At 40.4% G+C, this 21,587-nt stretch overlaps 1 protein-coding gene across 1 annotated transcript in view; it reads left to right on the forward strand.

Annotated features, from left to right (window-relative positions):
- Nucleotides 1-21,321, forward strand: part of exoc4 (exocyst complex component 4) — a 122,636-nt gene extending 101,315 nt beyond the window's left edge. The window contains exons 17-20 of the mRNA XM_078281488.1: nt 4,339-4,483; nt 7,120-7,298; nt 7,483-7,642; nt 19,168-21,321. Of these exons, the coding sequence (XP_078137614.1) occupies nt 4,339-4,483; nt 7,120-7,298; nt 7,483-7,642; nt 19,168-19,405 (722 nt within the window). The 3' untranslated portion in view covers nt 19,406-21,321. The remainder of the gene's footprint in view (nt 1-4,338; nt 4,484-7,119; nt 7,299-7,482; nt 7,643-19,167) is intronic.
- The last annotated feature ends 266 nt before the right edge of the window (nt 21,322-21,587 follow it).

A 21,587-nucleotide genomic window follows, 5' to 3' on the forward strand; every position in this document is an offset into this window, starting at 1 on the left:
ATGTGTGTAAGAATGTGAATTCTATTACTGATATTCTCCCTTAATGTCTGCCACCCTCATCTTCTGCAGATGGCAAAGAACAGACGTTTCTCTTAGATGAGATTCGAAAATAATTGGATAAGCACAGCGCGCGCACACACACACACACACACACACCCTTGCATACCAACACATGAGCGCATAAATAGATACACGCACATACATATCCTAACATTTAATCAGCAGAGAAAAAAGAAAAAAGAGCAAGAAAGTTGTCAGTCAGGACCAATGATTCGTCTCTTTTTGCCCGTCTGTCCCTGACTCTAATGGTGCCCCCCCCATGCTGCGATGCCACTGTCGCATCATCAGAGCAACGTAGGCCGGGGTGATGGCAGGAATCCGTGCCTGTCTGTGTTTCTGTGTGTCTGTGCGTGCATGTTTTTGGGTTTCACGAAGACCCCCTGGAGAGACCTCCAGCAGTGTGTGCCACGGTGAGCCCTTTTTTTTCTTCCTTTCTTCTGCCAAAGTGAGTGAGTGAGTGTAATGCACATGAGAGGAAACAGAAGCCTTCGAGTCACATTTACACACTCGCTTATGTGCACATACACATACTTTTGGAGGGAAAACACTCCCACAGGCAGAACAAGTGAAATGCTCTCTCTCTCTCGCTCTCTCTCTCGCTCTCTCTCTCACACCCACACATGCACACACACACACACACATGCACACACACACACACACACGCGCACAACACAACAACTATAAAAATGATATCTGATCTGTTTGATATCTGTATATACAGTCAGGGCACTGCTAGCTGCATCAAACACTTGATGACGTTACTATTCATTTGCTGCCAATAGACATCGATAAAATCATAGATCTTTTAATGCAGCCTTTAGGTTCCTTAACTGCATAGGTAATATTCTTGTGGCTCTTAGTTTGAGTGGCAGTATTGTGTTTCCGTGCTGCATTCTGTACAAAATAATGATCTGATAAGATGACTAGGGAGAATAAAACATCCGCTAAATACAATCAAATGAAGTCTATTAATGTCATTATACTCCGCTCCCTTGAGAAATCATTGTGGATTTTTTCTGTTAAGACCAATCTTGTTTGTCATTCCTGTGGCTCATTTAGCCAGATTAATATTGATATTGCCAACCTAAAGATCTAATCCTTGGCAATCAGTTTTCTGCCAGTGGAGGAGGCACTAGAGTAGATATCGTAATATGGATTTTATACAGCATGTTAAAGGTGCTGTAGGTAGGATTGTGAAGATCCAGGACTTAGCCAAAGAATTTGAACATCAACAACTTCTCAGTCCCTCCCCCCTTTCTGCTAAAGACCAAAACGATCTCCTAAGCCCCTCCCCCCACAAGGGTGAATGAATGCGTGTGCACGAGCAGTGATTGACACCCACCCTGGCCCTGATTGGTGCATCTGAACAGGGAGCTGTGGATTTTTGCAAATCACACTACAGGCTGTAGGTGGTGCCAGAGGAGCCAGATTTCTTTTAATGACCTGCTTCATGTAGTTCTACTGGAATATAGGGTCAGTTTCAGCAAATATGACAGAAAGTTAGTTTTATAAGTCTTACCTACTGCATTTTAAAGCTAGTCTGTTAAATTACGCCAGTCGTAAACACTGGTTTATTGTGAAATAGTCAGATGAACAAAAATAAAGACTGATTGTAAGCCTAAAATGTTAGCAACCCTACCCCTTAATTATCTCAGAACTTGCGGAGGTGGTTCCAGCTGTGTTAACAATGGAACTGATTAAAAAGGAAAGGAAGGCTTATATGTTGTGGTTTACTTACAACTTTGTGGAGCGAGAAATGAGAGAGGATGGAGCATTTTGGTACAAACATTTTCACAATGTTTGTTGACAATTCTTATTTTTCTAGGTAAAAAATTTCTGACCGCAGTATTCTGTTGAAGGGAACAGTGCTCAGCAGTTTGATGATATTTTCATTCGCAGTCAGACATTTTATTGCAAACATAGGTATGTATCTGAAGTCTGACTACTTATTTGTTAGGTTTAAGCCAGAGTCAAAGTCTTTTTGGGTTTTATAAACTGCCTGTAACTGGCTATGCATTGCAGTGTCCCGTCTCACACAGCACACACACGCATTATTAAGAGGTTTACTCAAGAAGACCGTTAATTAGCAAGTAAGTTCATACATAGAGTACGTACATTAAGCACTTCTACATACACAGCCCCACACATCACATCTTTAAAAGAAATGCAATCTCCAGCCTTTGTCTTTATATCTTAGATACACAAGCCATAAGAGCAGCTGTCAGAGTGATGTCCTGGGTGTGTTTGCTTCATTGATTGAATGGCCATGGCACATACCTCACTGCTGTTTGCCTACGCCAATGGTCTTTTCTCTTATCGGGTTAATTTAAAGTAATCGGGACAGAAGCACTATTCACCATGATGTACAAAACATGCAAACGTGAGCACACAAAAGCACTCACCATCTAAAGGCAGCAAAGCATTACTTAGATTCTTTTGAGAGTTATGATTTCAAACAGTGTAGAAATATGTGTACAGTCAATTTTTGAACTTCACTTGGCCTTAGTAATGTTGGGGGATAAGCAAAGTTATTCTCCTTTGAAATAAATAATAATAATAAAATAATATATATATATAAACTGTCCAGTGTACTTTCATTAATGTTGTCTCCAAGTTTGTGCCAGGTGTCGAGTCCAATTAACCAGGTTTCGTCGTATCAGTTAGATGTTTGAATTAATTACATGATGTTAAATGTTCATTCACAGCACTGTTGGGTCAGCTTGCTTGTTATAATCACCCAGCCAAGACAGTTGTAGTGATATACAATCAAACTTAAATAAGTGTAGGATCTTTAGTGGCTATGAAATATGAGGTATTCTTGTAGTGTGTATGAACTTAACCTTTTTCCTTAGATTCTTTTTTGCCTTTTTAGGATTCGTTCTACATTTCTTTCTCCAGTAAATGGTACATCCATATTTTTAATGGTATTATCTAGGGCTGTGCAATTAATCGAATTACGATTTCGGCTTTTATTTTGCACATTACGTTTTGCAAGTAAACTCTTATTTTGAATGGAAAATAAACATTTCAAATGGGAAAAGTATTAAGGGAAATTTCACAGTTCTAGGTGTTTTCACTGCTTTTAAAGTTCAATAAATGCAACAACTTTCCAAAAGTCTATGAGTAATCGTGTTAAATAATGCTGATATCAATATTGACCAAAATAATTGTATATTTGATTTTTTCCATTATCGAGCAGCCCTAGTATTATCCATATTTTAAGACAACCGACCATCTTGATGTTAGTGGAAGGTTTTTCTGGAGACAGGTCTGCGTCACTGTTTAGTTTGTTTAGTGTTAGCTGATATAGTGTTTTCCAGTTAGCTGGAAAGCTAACTTGTGTCCTTTTTCAGTTTATAGGAGTGCACATATACTATTCTATCATACTTTAGGGTCAGTCCACAGTTTTAGCGACATTTCCAAGTAAAACGATATTTCTAGAATGTGTTAGGGCAAATCTTTTTTGTTGGGCCATACATAAAAAAACGGTAACCAACAACTTTGGAGTGGTTTGTTTTGGGGAATATCAGTAAAAAGTATTATTCATAGAGAGGTAAAACAAATGAACCGGGTATACTGGCCTTAGTTTAGACTTGCTGCCACTCTGTGCCTACGTGCATGCATGTGTGACCTTCGGTGAAGGGCAGGAAGAGTAACTGGGGAGCTGGCTTTGACTGCGGCACAGTGATCGTGAACGCCTGCATTCTCCTGCTCAACAGTCACTCTTTGTGTACACACATGCACGCGCGCACGCACATACTCTCGCCTCATTGACCAAATAGACTTACATATGACTGACGGGGCCAATTTCTCTCCGTTCCTCCCCTTGCTAATTTATGGCCATTGATCTACACAGGGCTGAATTTATATACACTCATCATGCTCTCGTGCTCTCTCTTTTCACACACACACACACACACACACACACACACACACACAGGTCTTTCGTGTGGTTTACAATGCAGTGCACTGACTCATGCTCCTGCTGTCTCAGCACAAGTGGCGTTAAGAAGAAAGTACAAGAAAATACTGAAGGACTCTGCAAGTGTGTGTAGTAGAGCTAATGGGTTTGCTGGTGTCATTTTCAATACCCAATTATGTCAGTATAAAAATTACATGTATGCATATTACCTTGGAGTACAGTACAGTGTAAACTTCATCCTACTTTCCCTAGTTAAAGGACGGCCCTTCTACTCACTACTACTACTGCCCCATTTGGTACAACTGTGTTTGTTAATGGTGTCATGGTATCTCTTCCTGTTTATTCTGTCCATCCAGGTGCATCTCCGTGCTCAGCAGACACCCAGGTGGTTGGTCAGAGTGAACGTAGCAGGGAGCAGATTCTCCAGACTCTAAGTGACCTGTCAAGGGGGTTCCAGGATATTGCAGACCGCTGTCTTCTGGTATTGCACCTGGAGGTCAGGTATGCAGGAGAAACTCACCCGTGCTTAACAGAAATCGCATAAATGAAAACGCACGTAGGGGTTTATATGGTATTATTACATGTATTGTGCTCTTGTTACGCTTTGAGCTAACAGATTTTCAGAATCATTCTTAATGCTCAAAAGTCTATAAATGATCAGTAATGTTTGCTTTTATATGTTATAACACTTAAAATGTTGAAGTTTTACATATGAAGTCAGCCCAGTCAAAAGTATGTGAATAAGTCAAGAATCAGTTTGTTTTACTTAATTTTAATGTATTTATAAAACATGTTCATTAGCTGTTCTTATTAGCTGCTCTGCAGGTGAACCATATCCATTTTTTAGTCCATGCAGAAAAACTACACTTACAGTCTACATCATTATGCATTACATTGCTTTGGTTTGATTAAGTCAGGTTGATTTGTTTTCCTCAAGGTAAACCGTTTTTAAAATAAATAACATAATATGGTTGGTAAATTACATTTTTACGACCTTTAAGGACAGACAACAGCGTCTGACCTGCAACAAAACCACCGCACCCATTGTTTTCTATGTAAGCTGGCACACTGGCGGCATCTTGATGCATATATCACCATGTGTGGATAAGCCTTAAGTTGTCAAGATGTGCCACTTTCTTATTTTCCAGGGTCGATGCATGTTTAGTCAACAGAAAAGCAGCATATTTAATTTCATTCACTTCCTAGATTGCAACATCCCGGCTAGGCACCTTGATTACTATTTCTGTCTGCATCATTATACGTCTTTGTGTACAATGTATGTGTTCTTCTTATCTTCTTCCCAAGAAATGTGGATTACTTATTTGTGTCACTTCCTAGCTAAAGGAAACACAGATTGTTATAGTACGACTAAATCATTTACCACCCAGTTACCATGATCATACCGCACAATCTTAGAGGAGATGTCATTAAATCATGTGGACAGAAATGATCAGTGGCATGACAATTGTACCATAAATGCACATGTTCAGGATTTCATATATTGTCTTTAATACGTGTTTGTGTGAATGTCATATCCAAGTTAATTTACCACACCATATACTTTCTACCTCCCGCTCCCATTTTTTTTCTCCATCTCTCCATGTAACACTATTTCCCTGTAGACTATTGTAGAGCTTATGCAATATTGTTTATGATTTCAGTAGAAAACCCTCCCTGAGGCTGATGTCTAGCTAGAAGCCACACTCCATTGACTCTCCCCATCTAGCGAATTTCCCCTGATAGTGGTACCAGCTAAATGAAGCCATGAGGAAAAGAGCAAGATGGGAGGGAGGAGGAGATGGGAGAGAGATGAGTGTGGAGGTTAAAGTGATGGTGGGGGTTAAAAAAGGGAGATACAGTAGCTAAGTGGGAGACATGATTGAATAGACTGAGAAAGGGAAGTGAGAGGGAAGCTTTACCTTAAGGGGATGAGACGTTCACCCTTATCAATTCATCGGTTCTGCTCAGGGCACTGTGATGATGGAATAATGAGAGTATTGACTCTTTAAGTCTAGACAGGAATGAGCCTTCTATGGACCTAAATGACCCCAGACTAAAATGTAGGTGTTTTAATGAGCAGAGAGATGTGGCATATTGTCAAAGGATGTGTTAAAATTCACCGTCTGTATCTATTACAGTCCTAAAAGTAATATAAAAGGTACATGTTACCATGAGCGTAAAATGAAAACATGGACTTACTAGAGTATTTCTTCTTTTTTTTGCTTCACAAGATAGTTTTTTTTTTTTTTTAGTTTACAGTAACGGTATCAAAAAAGAATTAAAAAGAAAAAAAAATATTTGAAATGTCTTAGGTTCTGATATTAGGTTTCTTGTAGAGTTAAATCAGCTTTGTTTGTGGCACTTGGATATGAACCTATTTACAAAAGATTGTGTACTTCTACCAGCCAAGGTGAAAAATGAATAGAAAAAGCCCTCCAGTAAGGTTTTAACACACAAGTACTCCACTGGAGCTGCTTACTGGCCAGGCTCACAGGTCTGTGTTTGAACCATATCTACTCATATATAACTTTCTTTGAAAAGAAATCTAGATGAATTATGAAATGTCTAAAATGATACTGTAAGTATACTAGATTTTTAAGTTTTTTTTATACCTTGAAGAGCTGTACAACATACTGTATTCAGCACTGTGCTCTACAGATTGCCCCTAACTTATCATATTTCTTGGCTAAATAGTATCCAGCAGGGAAGTAGTGGTAGAATAAATAAGTGGATATAGTATGATTACTCTAAACATAATTTCTTTCTAAATTATAGGTGTTAGAGTAGGTAAGTGGGCCGTGAGAAGAGAGAGCACTCAGTGCTGACTAAAGTCTACCTTCTAACTATGTTAAACACTAAGGAGAGAGAATAATACACCTCGCATACATCCTCACCTCTTTACAGAACGTTTTCTCTCCCATTCCCTGTAATGCTTTTAAAACTCTTGGTCATAGTTGATTTCAACATATCAACAGTGAACTGTAAGATAATGGGGGGGGGGCACTATTGGGCATTATAGCAAAATCAGCAGGTATACAACAAGATCTGAAATGGAAAGAAAACAAAGTCAGACATCTAATTTTTCACTTTCTCTTTTCTATTCCTCAACTTCCCTATCCTCCTATGTCTCAATGCAGGGTGCATTGTTTCCATTACCTGATCCCCCTGACTAAGCAAGGCAATTATGCTATCGTGGCTAATGTGGAGAGCATGGACTACGACCCGCTGGTGGTCAAACTGAACAAGGACATCTCAGCTATAGAGGAGGCCATGGGAGCCGCCCTGCAGCAGCACAAGTTCCAGTACATATTTGAAGGTCAGCACAGCTGCCTGAGAAATACCATCAACCTTGCTTTTTTAAAGCAGAAATGTATTTGGATTCACAGAGAGAGTTTAGTACCTGAGTCCAATACTAAAATGTTGACAGAAGACTCTACCCTTTGTATTCCCTACTGCCCTTCTCCATCCTTCTCTGTGCTGCTCCTCTTCCCTCTCACTAGGTCTGGGTCATCTGATCTCCTGTATTCTAATCAACGGGGCCCAGTACTTTAAGAGGATCAGCGAATCTGGTATCAAAAAGATGTGCAGGAACATCTTTGTCCTCCAACAGAACCTCACCAACATCACCATGTCTAGGGAGGCGGACCTCGACTTTGCCAGGTAAAAGTCCTTTCACATTTTTACAGACTTAAACCCAGTGCAGTTCACCTGGAGCAGTTTTTGGGTCCACAGCAGGAATACACCTCAACCAGAAACCGTTTACTTGTATACTTAGTTCCCACCAGTATGGGTTTGTAAAGGCTCAGGAGGTAAAGCTGTCGTCCACTAATCGGAAGGTTGGTGGTTCGATTCGTAGTCCCTGAAGTCTTGACGAAGTGTCCTTCAAGATACTGAACCCCAAATTGCTCCTGTACTTGTGAATGTTTATCCCTCTCTCCTGATGAGCAGGTGGCACCTTGCATGGTAGCCTCTGCCATCAGTGTATGAATGTGTCTGTGTGTGAAAGGGTGACTACTGACTTGTGTATGTATGTATTGTAAAAAGTTTGAGTGGTTGCTAAGACTAGAAAAGCGCTATATAAATGCAGTCCATTTACCATAACCTTGGCCTGGAGTAGCTGGCTGAAGCTATTTTGTGCAGATAGTCAGTCTCTCTAAATTGTCATGCTCTTGCCAATACTTTATAAGTGCTTGCTGTTCTCCCTTTAGTTTTTCTGTTGTCATGGTGATAAAGCCTCTGATATCACAGGACTCTCCCTTGAAATTTATAAACCTATAAATAATAATATTAACACATAATAATGTGTTGGAATCTGTACTACAGTCACTAGGGGATAATGATACATTGTATATTTCTTAATTATATACATCAAATATAAAATGGCATGAACTGTATTATGAAGCCATTAGAAATAGACTATACTTACTGGCTGATTTTCAGCTTAAGTCAGCTGATATACTATACAACCCTAATACACACCTGCACAGACATGCACAACATCCTCAAGTTCAGACAGCAACTATGACAATGTACGAGGCAGACAGATTGTCAAACAGTCAAGCACAGTCTGTGACTTTCCGTGTGTGTGTGTGTGCGCGTGTGTGTGTGTGTGTGTGCGTGCGTGTGCGTGTGTGTGTGTGTGTGTGTGCGCGCGCGTCTCTTATTCATTGATTTATATTTAGTGTGTCTAGCTGATGTTGCCCAGTGCTGTCCATCCCTGACAGGCATGGGGGGAATCAGAACTCTGATATCTTTGTAAAAAAGAAATAGGGTAGAAAGAGTTAAGCAGACATAAAGAAAAGGGTGATTCATAGTATTCATGTGTTTCCCCCCCCCCCCCTTTTCAAAAGCTTGTGAGAGGAAGGGTGATGGAGAAGATGGAGAAAGAAAGCAGGGCTTGGAGTGAGAAAAAAATTTAAAATTAAGTGAAAGGAAATTATAGAATAGACGTCTTCCACAGGAAAAGCCATAGAATGGAGTTGGAGAAGACAGCATGTATACAGTAGAAAGTAGAATACAACAGAGTGAGAGATGAAAGCCAGAAAGGCACAAATAGAGAGAAAGGGAAGTTAAGTAGAATTATGAAATATAGAAAAAGTATGAAAGGAGCCTGGCTACGGTACACTGTCACTTCTCTCAGCTTCTGTCTCCCTTCCTGTCACCTTGTGTCTCTCTCCTTCTCAGTCCCTTTTTCTTCAATTTTCTCTCCCTGTCTTATTTTTTTCTTTGCTACTGTCCAACCACCACCTCTGCTGAATTGTTTTTCTCTCTGCTCCCATCTTCTTCTAGCCCCTCCCTTCCTTTGCTCCTGTTTTAAGTGTGTGCATGCGCAAGATGCTGTATGATGATGGTCTTTGCTGATGAAGCCTGTCTACTCCTTCTGTGTGTGTGTGTGTGTGTGTGTGTGTGTGTGTGTGTGTGTGTGTGTGTGTGTGTGTGTGTGATGCATGGCGCAGCATGATGGGACTGGTCTATGCTGATCAAGCTTTAGTCAGTGTCTCTGCAGACCGTTTCTCATTACCAGATGAGGGATACATGCACTGCTTTGGAGGGAGAGAGAGACAGAATGAGTTTAGCAAGAGATTGAAATAGGCAAAATAATGTATAGACTGAGACTACATCCACACTGAGCAAATTTTTAGAACACCCTTTTAAATGTCAAGATGACTACAATAGCATTTCACATAATGTTTGGGAGAATGACTCATGTATGTATTGTAAAGCGTTTGAGTGGTTGCTAAGACTAGAAAAGCGGTATATAAATGCAGTCCATTTACCATAACCTCGGCCTGGAGTAGCTGGCTGAAGCTATTTTATGAAATATAGAACAAGTATGATAGGAGAATGACTCATGAAAACTTTATCGGCTTGATTTTCACATATCACTTTGTTTTTAGCTGTTGACGGGTATCAGTCTCTTCCGTTTTACTACTTATACTTATTTTTCTATATTACCTTATTTTGAAAAAGTTGCTGTGTTAGAGAAATAAACTTTAAATTATTCTTATTTAAGTGTTTCTTAATGTCTGTTCTTTCTACTTTAGTCATTTTTAAGGCAGCAACTCAACTATCTGTCTCCCTGCATCTAATATTTGTTATTGTAAAAGGTGGTTACCCGTGCCTACTATGTTGTTTTCTAGGGTTAATTATCTTCTTTTCACAGCTCTTGGAATATGTATGAGTGTGTCATGTGTTTGAGTGGATAGGTGTTGTCTGTGTTTGGACATTGCTATAGTTTGTAATATGCCGGTATTACAAGCCAAGTTTCCCTCCAGGAAAAGAAAACAAAGAAGTAAACAGAAATGACCTGAACTGTACTGGATGTGGAGGACCATTGATTAGTATGTTATTTCTACCCTCTGTCAACTTTGATTATGGAAAAATGCCAGTGATGGCTTTTCTGTTTTTTCTCTCTTTCTCCCACTCTCTGATTACGAGGCGTGGGCAGTGTGGAGGTGTTGATTGGGAATTGCAGAGCGCATTGTTTACACATTCATGGCTTTTTGGATTGGCCATCCTACGGCTCCAAGACACTCCAACACAGTCCCATACACACGTGCGATATGTATCCTTTGCTCTCAGCCAAGCCAATCAGCATTTTGAAATCACCATATTTATTTTTAGGACATGAATATTCATAAAGTATGCTCTGTAGCTCACACCTGTGAGTGGAAGTGACCATACGGCCTTTGTGAGAAAGTATGAGAAAGATAAAATTATGCATTTGTGGCTTACCAAAAGATGTACCCTCTTAACATGTACAATAATTTATAATATTGTTTGGCATAAACATAACATACATGCCAAACGGTATACAGTGTATGCATTGCAAAATGTACATGCTTACAGATACACTTTGTGGCCATACTACTTGGTGAGTTAGTTAAAGTCTAAGGCTCTAATTTATTATGTATATTTGACTGAGCTTATTGAATAGAACATTGTAAAAAAGAAATTATCTAGAAGTATTGTGCAAGTGTTTCAGCCCACCCAACAAATCATGTCTTTTTATTGAAGTGTTAACTATAACACTACAGTTGAAAATAAATTGCTCAAATATAGAGAATGTATCTTATGTTTCCAAGAATATAAGCATCCAACACCTCTAAATGACAAGGTCAATAATGCCGCAACTGAATCCTCTGTATGTCATAGATATTGAAAGATAGACTCCAGGTGTCGATTGTTTGCTCTACATGCACGTCCTGTATACGTAGTATTTTGAAACATATAACATAACAGTTTTGTTGTAAAGATGCTGAGAAAACAAACATTGGCCAACCAGACTCAGCAGTGAAAAAGCAGTCTGAGGAGGAGGGACTAAAAGCAGAATATCCATCCGTATTTCATTACCACCTCTAGAGAAACGAGTGAAATGAGGAAAGGAAGAGATCACAGCAGGGAGCTTGCTTTTGAGAGAGGCTGCAGATGCTTGCCTGTGTGCCTATGGAGTGTGTGTGTGTGTGTGTGTGTGTGTGTGTGTGTGTGTGTGTGTGTGTGTGTGTGTGTGAGACGAGAGCCCTGGACAAGGGCAGAGTAATACCCATTGATCTGAGTTAAAACTAAGGAGAGGCACTGCAGAACTTGTGAAGACACACACACACACACACACACTCTCTCTCTCACACTCAATCACTCACTCACTCCCCTCGCTATTTTAGATTGTGAAGAAGGACAGGGAAACAGTGCCACCTTGTGGCTGAATCCATGTGGCTATGCAGTATAATACTGTGGAAACCTACAGTATGTCAATAATGGTTAAGGTTATTGTTGTGGGGAGGGTGTTAAAACTTAGCATGTGTGTTTGTATGGAAAAGTCCTATGGCGGTCTCTTGTCTCTTAGTCGGAAATTTGGCAACGATATCAGCTTGTGGGTCTCACACACATCCACACACACACACACACACACACACACACACCCCTAAACACTGACACAAGTGGACACACAGACCATCGGCTCAGAAACAGTTCAGGTGCTCAGTCCTATTCTGCAGAACTCTGTGTGTGTGTGTGTGTGTGTGTGTGTGTGTGTGTGTGTGTGTGTGTGTGTGTCGACTGCGCCCTCAACCTTATCACTCCATTGATCTCTCATTATCCTATATGTCTACCTCTCTCTCTCTTTATGCTGATTTCTGGTTTCTTTTTTGTGATTAACAATTTATAATTTGTTTTATAAAGACCACAAGCCACAATAGTTTAAAGAATAGACAACAACAAAACTTTCAAAAACTTTAAAAATCTTAAATAATTAGCTGTCACTGAGATTTGAATTCAAAGCACAGATTGTTTGCTTGGTTGTTGTTTGCTTGCACTGCTTGGTAAGCATTAGCCTAGACGCACCCTAGCGGCAGCAAGTGTAATTTGATGTGGGTCTGGCTTGTCAAGCTAGGTCAGCATGTGACTCAAAGCCTAAAAAAAATTACTTTTTTGGTTTTCTTCCTTTTACCGGTCATCTAGTTTCATTCTGCTCTGCACACGTCCTGATGCAAAATAGCTGCTGATTGGGTTTCTGTTGATCGACTAATCATTTCAGCACTAGTTGTTTCAGAATAGGTAAGCTTCGGTACTGACTGGCTTAATGTTATGAGTGTGACTGCATTCAAATACACACATGGATTCAGCCTCAAAAGCTTTTAACTGTAGCACACCAGTAGACAAAGCTAATAGAAGCACAACTATATACCACAGACACAACAATGTGTGTACACAAGAATGTCCAACAGCAAAGTAAATAAATGTGTACTTGTTTGTCTGTGTAAATATATATTTATGTCTGGCGCAGCAGCATTCCAGACACACCGAGACATGACAAACTCATAACACACGCTCGCGAACACAAACACCCATACGGTGGAGCTCTAAGCTGCCCAGTGACCCGTGTAGGCAGGTTGCATAGCTGTCATAACATCCTGAGCTAACTTGCAAGCCACTTAGCCCATAGCTAGGCTAAACACCAGTCTGACAGGCTCACTGTAGAGATGCCCCAGAGTTCAGCCCATTGCACCCACCTGTCTGCTACTGGAAATTACTACAGTGTGTGGGTGTACATGTGTGAATTGTACAAGAACCTTGTGTACTACGTATTGTCCCGAAGTGTACCACCCCAGCCTCTGCGTGTCTCAAAGATCCGGTGTATGCACACCGGCAAATAAACTCTTTGGTTTTGTGTGTGTGTGTGTGTGTGTGTGTGTAAACCACCAGTGTGTGTATGTGTGTCGAGGTGACAGGCTGGTGTGTCTACAGAGAATTTGGTAATAAGTACAGTTGACGGCCGTGTCAGGAGGTAGTGGGTGTCAACAGATAAAACTGTTTGTATTTAGGCCTGGGTACGGTACACTGTCACTTCTCTCAGCTTCTGTCTCCCTTCCTGTCACCTTGTGTCTCTCTCTTTATCTCTCTCCTTCTCAGTCCCTTTTTCTTCAATTTTCTCTCCCTGTCTTATTTTTTTCTTTGCTACTGTCCAACCACCACCTCTGCTGAATTGTTTTTCTCTCTGCTCCCATCTTCTTCTAGCCCCTCCCTTCCTTTGCTCCTGTTTTCTGTGTGTGCATGCGCAAGATGCTGTATGATGATGGTCTTTGCTGATGAAGCCGGTCTACTCCTGTGTGTGTGTGTGTGTGTTTTATGCGTGGCGCAGCATGATGGGACTGGTCTATGCTGATCAAGCTTTAGTCAGTGTCTCTGCAGACCGTTTCTCATTACCAGATGAGGGATACATGCACTGCTTTGGAGGGAGAGAGAGACAGAAGGAGTTTAGCGAGAGATTGAAATAGGTAAAATAATGTATAGACTGAGACTACATCCACACTGAGCAAATTTTTAGAACACCCTTTTAAATGTCAAGATGACTACAATAGCATTTCACATAATTTTTTGCAGCCAAAGTTGCTGCAAGATTAATCTCCATTTTCTTTTACTTTACATTCATACCAAAGAGAGGACAGAATTTAAAGCACTGTTGTTGGTGTCATTAGCCCCGGTATCTGTTACTGCAGCAACAAGTCGTGGTTCCAGCTGATGGAGAGGTTCATCCACAGTCTCTCATCCTTTCTCCTCCTCCTTCCTCTCCTCATCTCTCCCCCACTAATGTTGTTCCAAACACGCTGACAGAGACAGCCTGTAATGGCCTTAATATTGTAAATGCTGGAAATGAGGGGGAATTGTGCTGATTTTTGCCTTTGTCTCGATTTTCTTCTCTTTCGTCTTTGTCTTTTTCCTCCCGCTTTCCCTTAATGTTTCTTATACATATTTGTCTGCCCTATGCTGCATCCCTGCATTATACATGTACTTAATATTCTTTGTATACAAGGAAAGGGAGGTGGGTGGCTAATTAAAATGTAATAGAATAGTGCACCACGGAGGCATGTTGACGCAAACACGCGCACTGATTACTAAAGCACTGCTCTTGTGTTGGTGGAAGCAGTTGTAAATTGGTAAAGTGTGTGTGTGTGTTTAGAGAGAGAAAGAGAGAGAGAGAGACACAGGGAGAGTGAGGGCCATAAATAGAGAAAGACTTACGGAAGAAGGCAATCAAAACAACAATTCACTTTGGTTTTGAGGAAGAAAAGATTCCTGCTTTCTTTAACAAGCTGTATCTTTAACCGATAAAAAGAAGTGTATGTTTGTGTGTTAGCATGTGTGTGTGTGTGTGTGTGTGTGTGTGTGTGTGTGTGTGTGTGTGTGTCACTGGGGGTTCTTTCTTGATGGTGGGGTGCTGAGAGATTTTAATCTTATTAACAGCCCTGTTTGGCAAATGGCTTTCCAACTGCTTGGGTAATGAACTGTTTGAAAGTGTTTTCAGCACACACTAACATACATCACTTACACACACACACACACACACACACACACACACACACTTTACACTTTCTCTTTCTGAACCAGCCCCCCTCCCCTTCATACTGAATAGAGGCCAGATTGCCAGCTCTCCTCACAACTTGCACACACACACACACACACACACACACACACACACACACACACACACACACACACAAACACAACTAGTTGACAGTCTAGCACACTGTCTTCCTGTGGATGCAGCTTTTCTGTTTTGATATTAGATGCTACAGAACAGACAACAAACTGCACAGTGGGTTTAGTACCCCATCATCAGTTATAATAATCATGAGTGGGATTTTTCCTAATTGCATCACTGCCGAGAATTATAGTTGCTTGCTTTTACTTGGCTGCTGCATCAACAGATGAATTCCAAAGCTTTCCAGCTTTTAATATTGGAAATTAAAAATTATTTTTTTTAGACAAAAGAAAAATGTCCAAACTGATTTTTGTGTCCATCAAAGTGGTCACAGTTATTATTTCAGTTTTCGGCAGATGACGTTTGTTGTTAATTTCCCACTGTGTGCATAACTTACTCATCTTACCAGAGGGTTAGTTTCTCTCAGTCAGCCCACACAAATTCAGCAACAAGAACTTGGAGATCATTTGTACTGGGAATAGTTACTTTCTTAGGTTTTAAATGTTCATCCATCATTATTTGTACACAATACTCCCAGCCTGTCCCAGCTCACACTGGGCGAAAGGCAAATACGTTTTTGACAGATCGTCAATCTATCACAGGGCTGACACATATAGTCACAGTCACTCACACAGGCAATTTAGACTCTCAACTTAACCTAACTGCATGTCTTTGGACCCACGTACCATAGCAAATAAGAGTAGAACTAAAAACAACAAATCAAACTGTATACACAAATACTTAACACACATCGGCTGCACAGATGTTTGCAATAATTATGCCTTTTTAGAATGTTCGAATGAATCAGTCTTAGGTAACCAAGTGCAGTTTTACTCCTGTTTATTGCTCTGTTCAAACAGTTTCTTTCCTCTGCTGAGCTGCTTCCCATTGAGAGCCGAGGATGGATATTTGAATGAGGGTAGTGTTCTTATTAATGCGGTTTACCTCAACAAAAGAAATGTTTTCTTTCCAGTTATACAGTATGTGTTTTTCCCATTGGATCATATAACGAGATGATTTGCCTCAAGCATGCAGTGAATGGCTGGGTCTAGGGAATGAAATAATAATGCTTTTGAGCTGGTGTTTTGCTGTGTTTTTGAGGTAAATGGGCCAACACTTAAACACATACTGTGCATTTACAAACAGATACAAACCAGGGGCACATCCAACAGCACAGACATTTAGACATTTACACAAATACACGGCACATTTCATTATGAGATCGAACCACATGTGGGACCCATCTTTTTCCCCGCTCCTTTGCCTTTCTTCCTGCCCACGGTTAAGGAGTAAACCAATGTGACCCTCATCAATATTGACAAGCGTATTCATGAAATGAGCTCAAGGATGGAAAAATGAACAAGCCCTTGGAAAGAAATTGAGAGCAGCATGGAGAATAAGACAGAATGCAAATGCTTCGATGACCAAGGGCATTACTTGTCAGGGGAAGGCCAAAAAAGAGATATTATGCACCACTTTTCCTCACTCATCTCTTCAGTCATCACTCTTTTTCCCTATCTTTGTATATATCCATTTCCATCTCATTCATTGTACCCCTCCATTACTTCTTCCAGATCTTTTTCTACTGTTGAATCTCCAAAATGACAGCACATAAAACACCTTGGAACAGAATCTCCCCGAGTGCTCATTAAGGCCTTGTTAGGGAATGGATCTTGGATGGGTTATGGAGCTAAACCAATGAGATAAAAATATCTTTTCTTACCAAATTGTCTTTTCACTGCACCATATGAGAAAGGACTAACGATTTGAATCTATTCCCACTGGAATTTGAAATCCATTCCCACTGATTTGAAGCCAATGCTGTTGAGTGACTGGCTAGTGCTGCCTTTGGGTTTATCGGTGTTTTTTGCCCCCAACGGCTCCCTCCAGGCAGCGTTGCCTGGAAGGCACTAGGATTAGGCACTGGTTATGGTTAGGGTTAGGGTTAGGTGTCTTGGAGACAGCGGTCACAGCGCTGCCTGGAAGGAGCCGTTGGGGTCAAAAAACACCATTGAGCTGCCTTTGGCCAAGGTAGCCAGTTAATACTACATTCAGAGTATATTCAGTGTCACTCAGAGACACAAGCTCATTAAAATGTATATATTGTTACTCTTGTTACATGGGGATCTTTAAGACCATGTCTACACAGAAGTAGTGTGAGCAGCATGTTAGCAGAGCAGCAGCAGCTTTATTCCTCCGTCTGTGTGTCTACACGGTGGTCGACACAGTAGTGGGTCTAGATCACTCAAGTTTTTGCAGCAGTCATAGCCTAACATGCAATGATTGTAGTTACCTGTGTAAAACACAAGAAAAAAAGATTTTAAAGTGTAAAAATACTTCCAGGCGGTGTTTAGCATGCTGTACGACACAACAACTTCAGTCTTGCCCAAAGGTGAAAAGAGGAAGAAATATCAAACCAGTATAAAACCAGTGGTTTTACACGTTTTAGCAAGTTTACTTTAAATCACGTTTACTACACGTGTCGTTTTAAAAATTTGATTATTTTTCTTACTATCTCTACAGGCCTCCATTGGTTTCCATCCCTTTACATACAAATGGACATCAATTAACTGAGTGAATACTACGGTGGCCCTGAAGTGCAAATCACAACAGCAAATAGAAAAACGCAACAGCAAATCAAAAAACACAACGGCAAATAGGAAAATACAACGGCAAATAGGAAAACACGACAGCAAACATGAAAACACGACAGCAAATAGGAAAATACAACGGCAAATATGAAAACACTTCAACAGAGAACACTGGTGTTTTCATGTTTGCTGTCAGTACATTTCTATATATATGTTATATATCCTATTTGTTGTCATGTTTTCCTATATAGTTGTACTTTTCCAATTTGATTAAACATGATTTCCTATGTGCCGTTGTGATTTTCCTATTTCTGTCGTGTTTTCCTATTTGCTGTCGTGTTTTCATGTTTGCTGTTGTGTTTTCCTATTTGCTGTTGTATTTTCCTATTTGTTGTCGTGTTTTCCTATTTGCCGTTGTGTTTTCCTATTTGTTGTCGTGTTTTCCTATTTGCTGTCGTGTTTTCCTATTTGCCGTTGTGTTTTCCTATTTGTTGTCGTGTTTTCATATTTGCTGTCATGTCTTCCGATTTGCTGTTGTGTTTTATGATTTGTTGAAGTGTTTTCCTATTTGCTGTCGTGTTTTCATATTTGCCGTTCTGTTTTCCTATTTGCCGTTGTGTTTTATGATTTGCTGTTGCGTTTTTATATTTGCTGTTGTGATTTGCACTTCAGGGCCACCGTAGAATTCCCACGCAACAACAATGTAATATTGACGAAAAACACAACACAGCTCAAGAGTCACCTTATTCATTTTTATATTGTACAGAAATGAATGGAAACCAATAGCTGCTACTTTATGAAAGTGTAACATTTAGTGTTTAGAGAATGGGATTTGTCCCATAGCCAGGGGCAGATAGTGGTGAAATCTGTTCTAGTGTGTTCCTGTATTTTGTTGTTCCTGTGTGCGTGTTTGAGAGTGTAGTTGTCTGGCCGACACAATCCCTAACACACACACACACACACACACACACACACACACACACACACACACACACACACACACACACACACTCTCTCTCTCTCTCTCTCTCTCTCTCTCTCTCTCTCTCTCTCTCTCTCTCCCTCCCTCCCTCCCTCCAAGGCATTCGACATGTTTTGCCACCGAGCAAAGAATAATTGTCTGTCCTGCATCCCAACACTCTCCTGTACATTACTTTACCCCTAGTGTTTTGCCAAGCAGTGCTCTCTGCATAGGGATGTCTAAATTGTGTTGTGTGTATGAGAGTCCATATTAATGGCTTCTTTTGGCTCTGTCAACAGTGTTTCATAAAAGCAGTCTCAGTAGTTTGTAGCTGCTGAATGTTTTCCCTCTACCTTTAGCTCCCATTGGTGGCAGAGTGAGTTCCTTTCAGTCCTTTTTTAGAAAATTCGGCTTGACAGCAACTGCAGTTAGTATGGCTTTTGTGTTTTTCCTTGTTGTTGATGCTGCTTTCGATTCTGCACTGGAATAATGCAAAGAGGAATATAAAGTCGTTTTTTAAACTTTTTTTTTCTTTCTCTCCCCTGCTTCAACTCGATTTTCTATCCTTTTATATTTTTTTTCTCCACTTATTTTCTTTATCCATAACTTTGTGACATTTTTTCTCTCTCTTTATTCCTCATATCTCTCCATTCAGGCAGTACTATGAGATGCTGTACAACACTGCAGATGAGCTGCTGAATCTGGTGGTGGACCAGGGTGTTCGCTACACAGAGCTGGAGTACATCAATGCCCTGTCCTTACTCCATCGCAGCCAGACAGGTGTAGGGGACCTGAGCACCCAAAACATCCGGCTGCAGAGGCTGAAGGAGATCATCTGTGAGCAGGCTGCCATCAAACAGGCGACCAAGGACAAGAAGATCACTACAGTGTAATGATTAAACAGGACATGGTCCAGAGGGGGGGGGGGGGGGGGGGTGATGACAAATCAAGAAATCTCTGTCCCACACATTTTTTGTTTCAGCTCCTTCAGATCTGTCTAGCAGGATCATGTGCAGCAGATAATTGGGTCATGTGTAAGGAATGATAGAGCAAAAAGTTGCAGCACAGGGGATATTTAGCAATTGGGTTAGAAAACACAGAAATAGAGGCGTGATCTAAAACTAGATCATAATGTGTGTGAAATATGTTGATGGAAAGTGTGTCTGCTCCATTTCTGTGATGAAACGCATTGTAGTCGAGGGTTGGCACAGATATACTTTCCAACTCTGGGCATGTAGATTATATAGTGTAGATATATAATATATATGACAGTGTATGCAGCACTGGCTCACTCTAATTCAATCTAAAGTGAGGTGTAATAAGGTAACCTATATTGTCAATTTACACTTTTCAAAAGACACAACAAATGCAGCACTCGCGCTCCGACTCCAACAGTCCCCTCCGACTCCAGCTCCAGATAACCGGCGATTGTCTTGGACACTCACCCGAATTTAGGCCCCATCTCATCTCATTTTCCTATTAGATCTAAACTGCTGCTCTCAATTACACCTCTATCTCTCCTCTCCTGGCAGCCCCATGGGCCCACTGATTCTGTCTGCAATAACAGATGCCAGATTAGACTATCTGAATGAGGCCACATCTTTCGCCTGCTGCCAATTTGGGTTGGTCCCCATAGATTTCCCTAGCTGAGAATTGTATCATATCTATGGCTGTTAAAATCTGTTTATCTGCGTTTTTTTCTTATAGTTTGTGCAGTAGACTAGTGTGGAAAGTTGTAAGCTGATTAACATTTTTTATTTTTTTTCACAAATTGGACAACAGAGACTCAGTAATGAAGATATTTTTTTTTGCTGATTTCAGTTTCATCCTTTCATAAAACAGGATTTTATTTCAGATGTTATATTTCAAGTCCAGCCCACCACAGTGGAATGACTCGCACTTTTTCTGTCATGGCATGTGTGTGAGAATGCATTTCGTCAGTCATACTAGCTCTATAAACTGAAACGATGCAATTCTAAATCGTGTTGTCCCTACTACATGTGTGCAAGTCTTTTAAATTGAACTAAACGTATAAACTCAAGAGACGATCACAAATCATTCCCCTCCCTGCAACCCTCCCTTTTTTTAGTTCATTAACTTTGGAGAGAAGTACTTAACGAGAACAGGAGAGGGGAATGGGAGCCTTGTCAATACAGCGGGCCCGGCGCTGGTCTCCCTGAAGCCCACGGAGCAATCCGTCATAATGACACATAGGCTGGGATCGATGGGAAAACAACCATGGAGCTGCTGAGGGGTTCGCCTACCACTCTGAAACGTTCACTTGGTGTAAAATCTAAAATCTGCTCATTCAGCTGTTCAGCACTTCAGAGTTACTTTTGTTATGTTATACATGGGAAACTTTAATACAATGTTAACTTTGTCACGTCACATACACTATTATACTATTATCCCACTGCACACACATAACCCCTACAAGTTCAGAATGCTTATGTATTGGGCATACCACTCAGGCTGTCCATTCTTTTTATTCAGGAATGAAATATCTAACATATAATTAAGGTTTTTTTACTTGGAGGCAAAACTCAACTCATTTCTATCATCTTTTTCTTTGCATTGGACCTTTATTTTGCACATTCTTTGATTAGTGTAATTTCTATGTTTCAGGTAATGTATTTAAAACGAAACATCAAAGTGTGTTAGTCTTGAATCTTTAAATTTAAACAGCCTCATTGTTCCTCTGGTTGTTAAGTGTCATAAATGCTCTGACATGTTTGTCTAGTCTAAATTAAGCACGCATTTGTTAATGCATACACTCATACACTGAAAAAATAAATCCTTTAAATTCCAACCTTGTTCTGTGTATTTTGGACATTGTTTTTCCTTGTGATTGCATGAGTCATATTTTCCTTTGGGGGAAGTTACAGCTGGCAAGAGTTCCTGAACAGAGTAACACCTCTTTCACACATGACAGCATAGTCATCACTGTTTTGATGCACCGCCTTATGTCATATGAGCAAGACGGATCCAAAACCAACACTAGAGGATGTATTTTACCTGACTGCTGTGATGTGTTGTCTAACATGGTTGAAAGCATGAAGTGCAGCTTATTGGAAT

The sequence above is a fragment of the Sander vitreus genome, chromosome 23 (genome assembly GCF_031162955.1).
Source record: "Sander vitreus isolate 19-12246 chromosome 23, sanVit1, whole genome shotgun sequence".
Classification (NCBI taxonomy): Eukaryota; Metazoa; Chordata; class Actinopteri; order Perciformes; family Percidae; genus Sander; species Sander vitreus.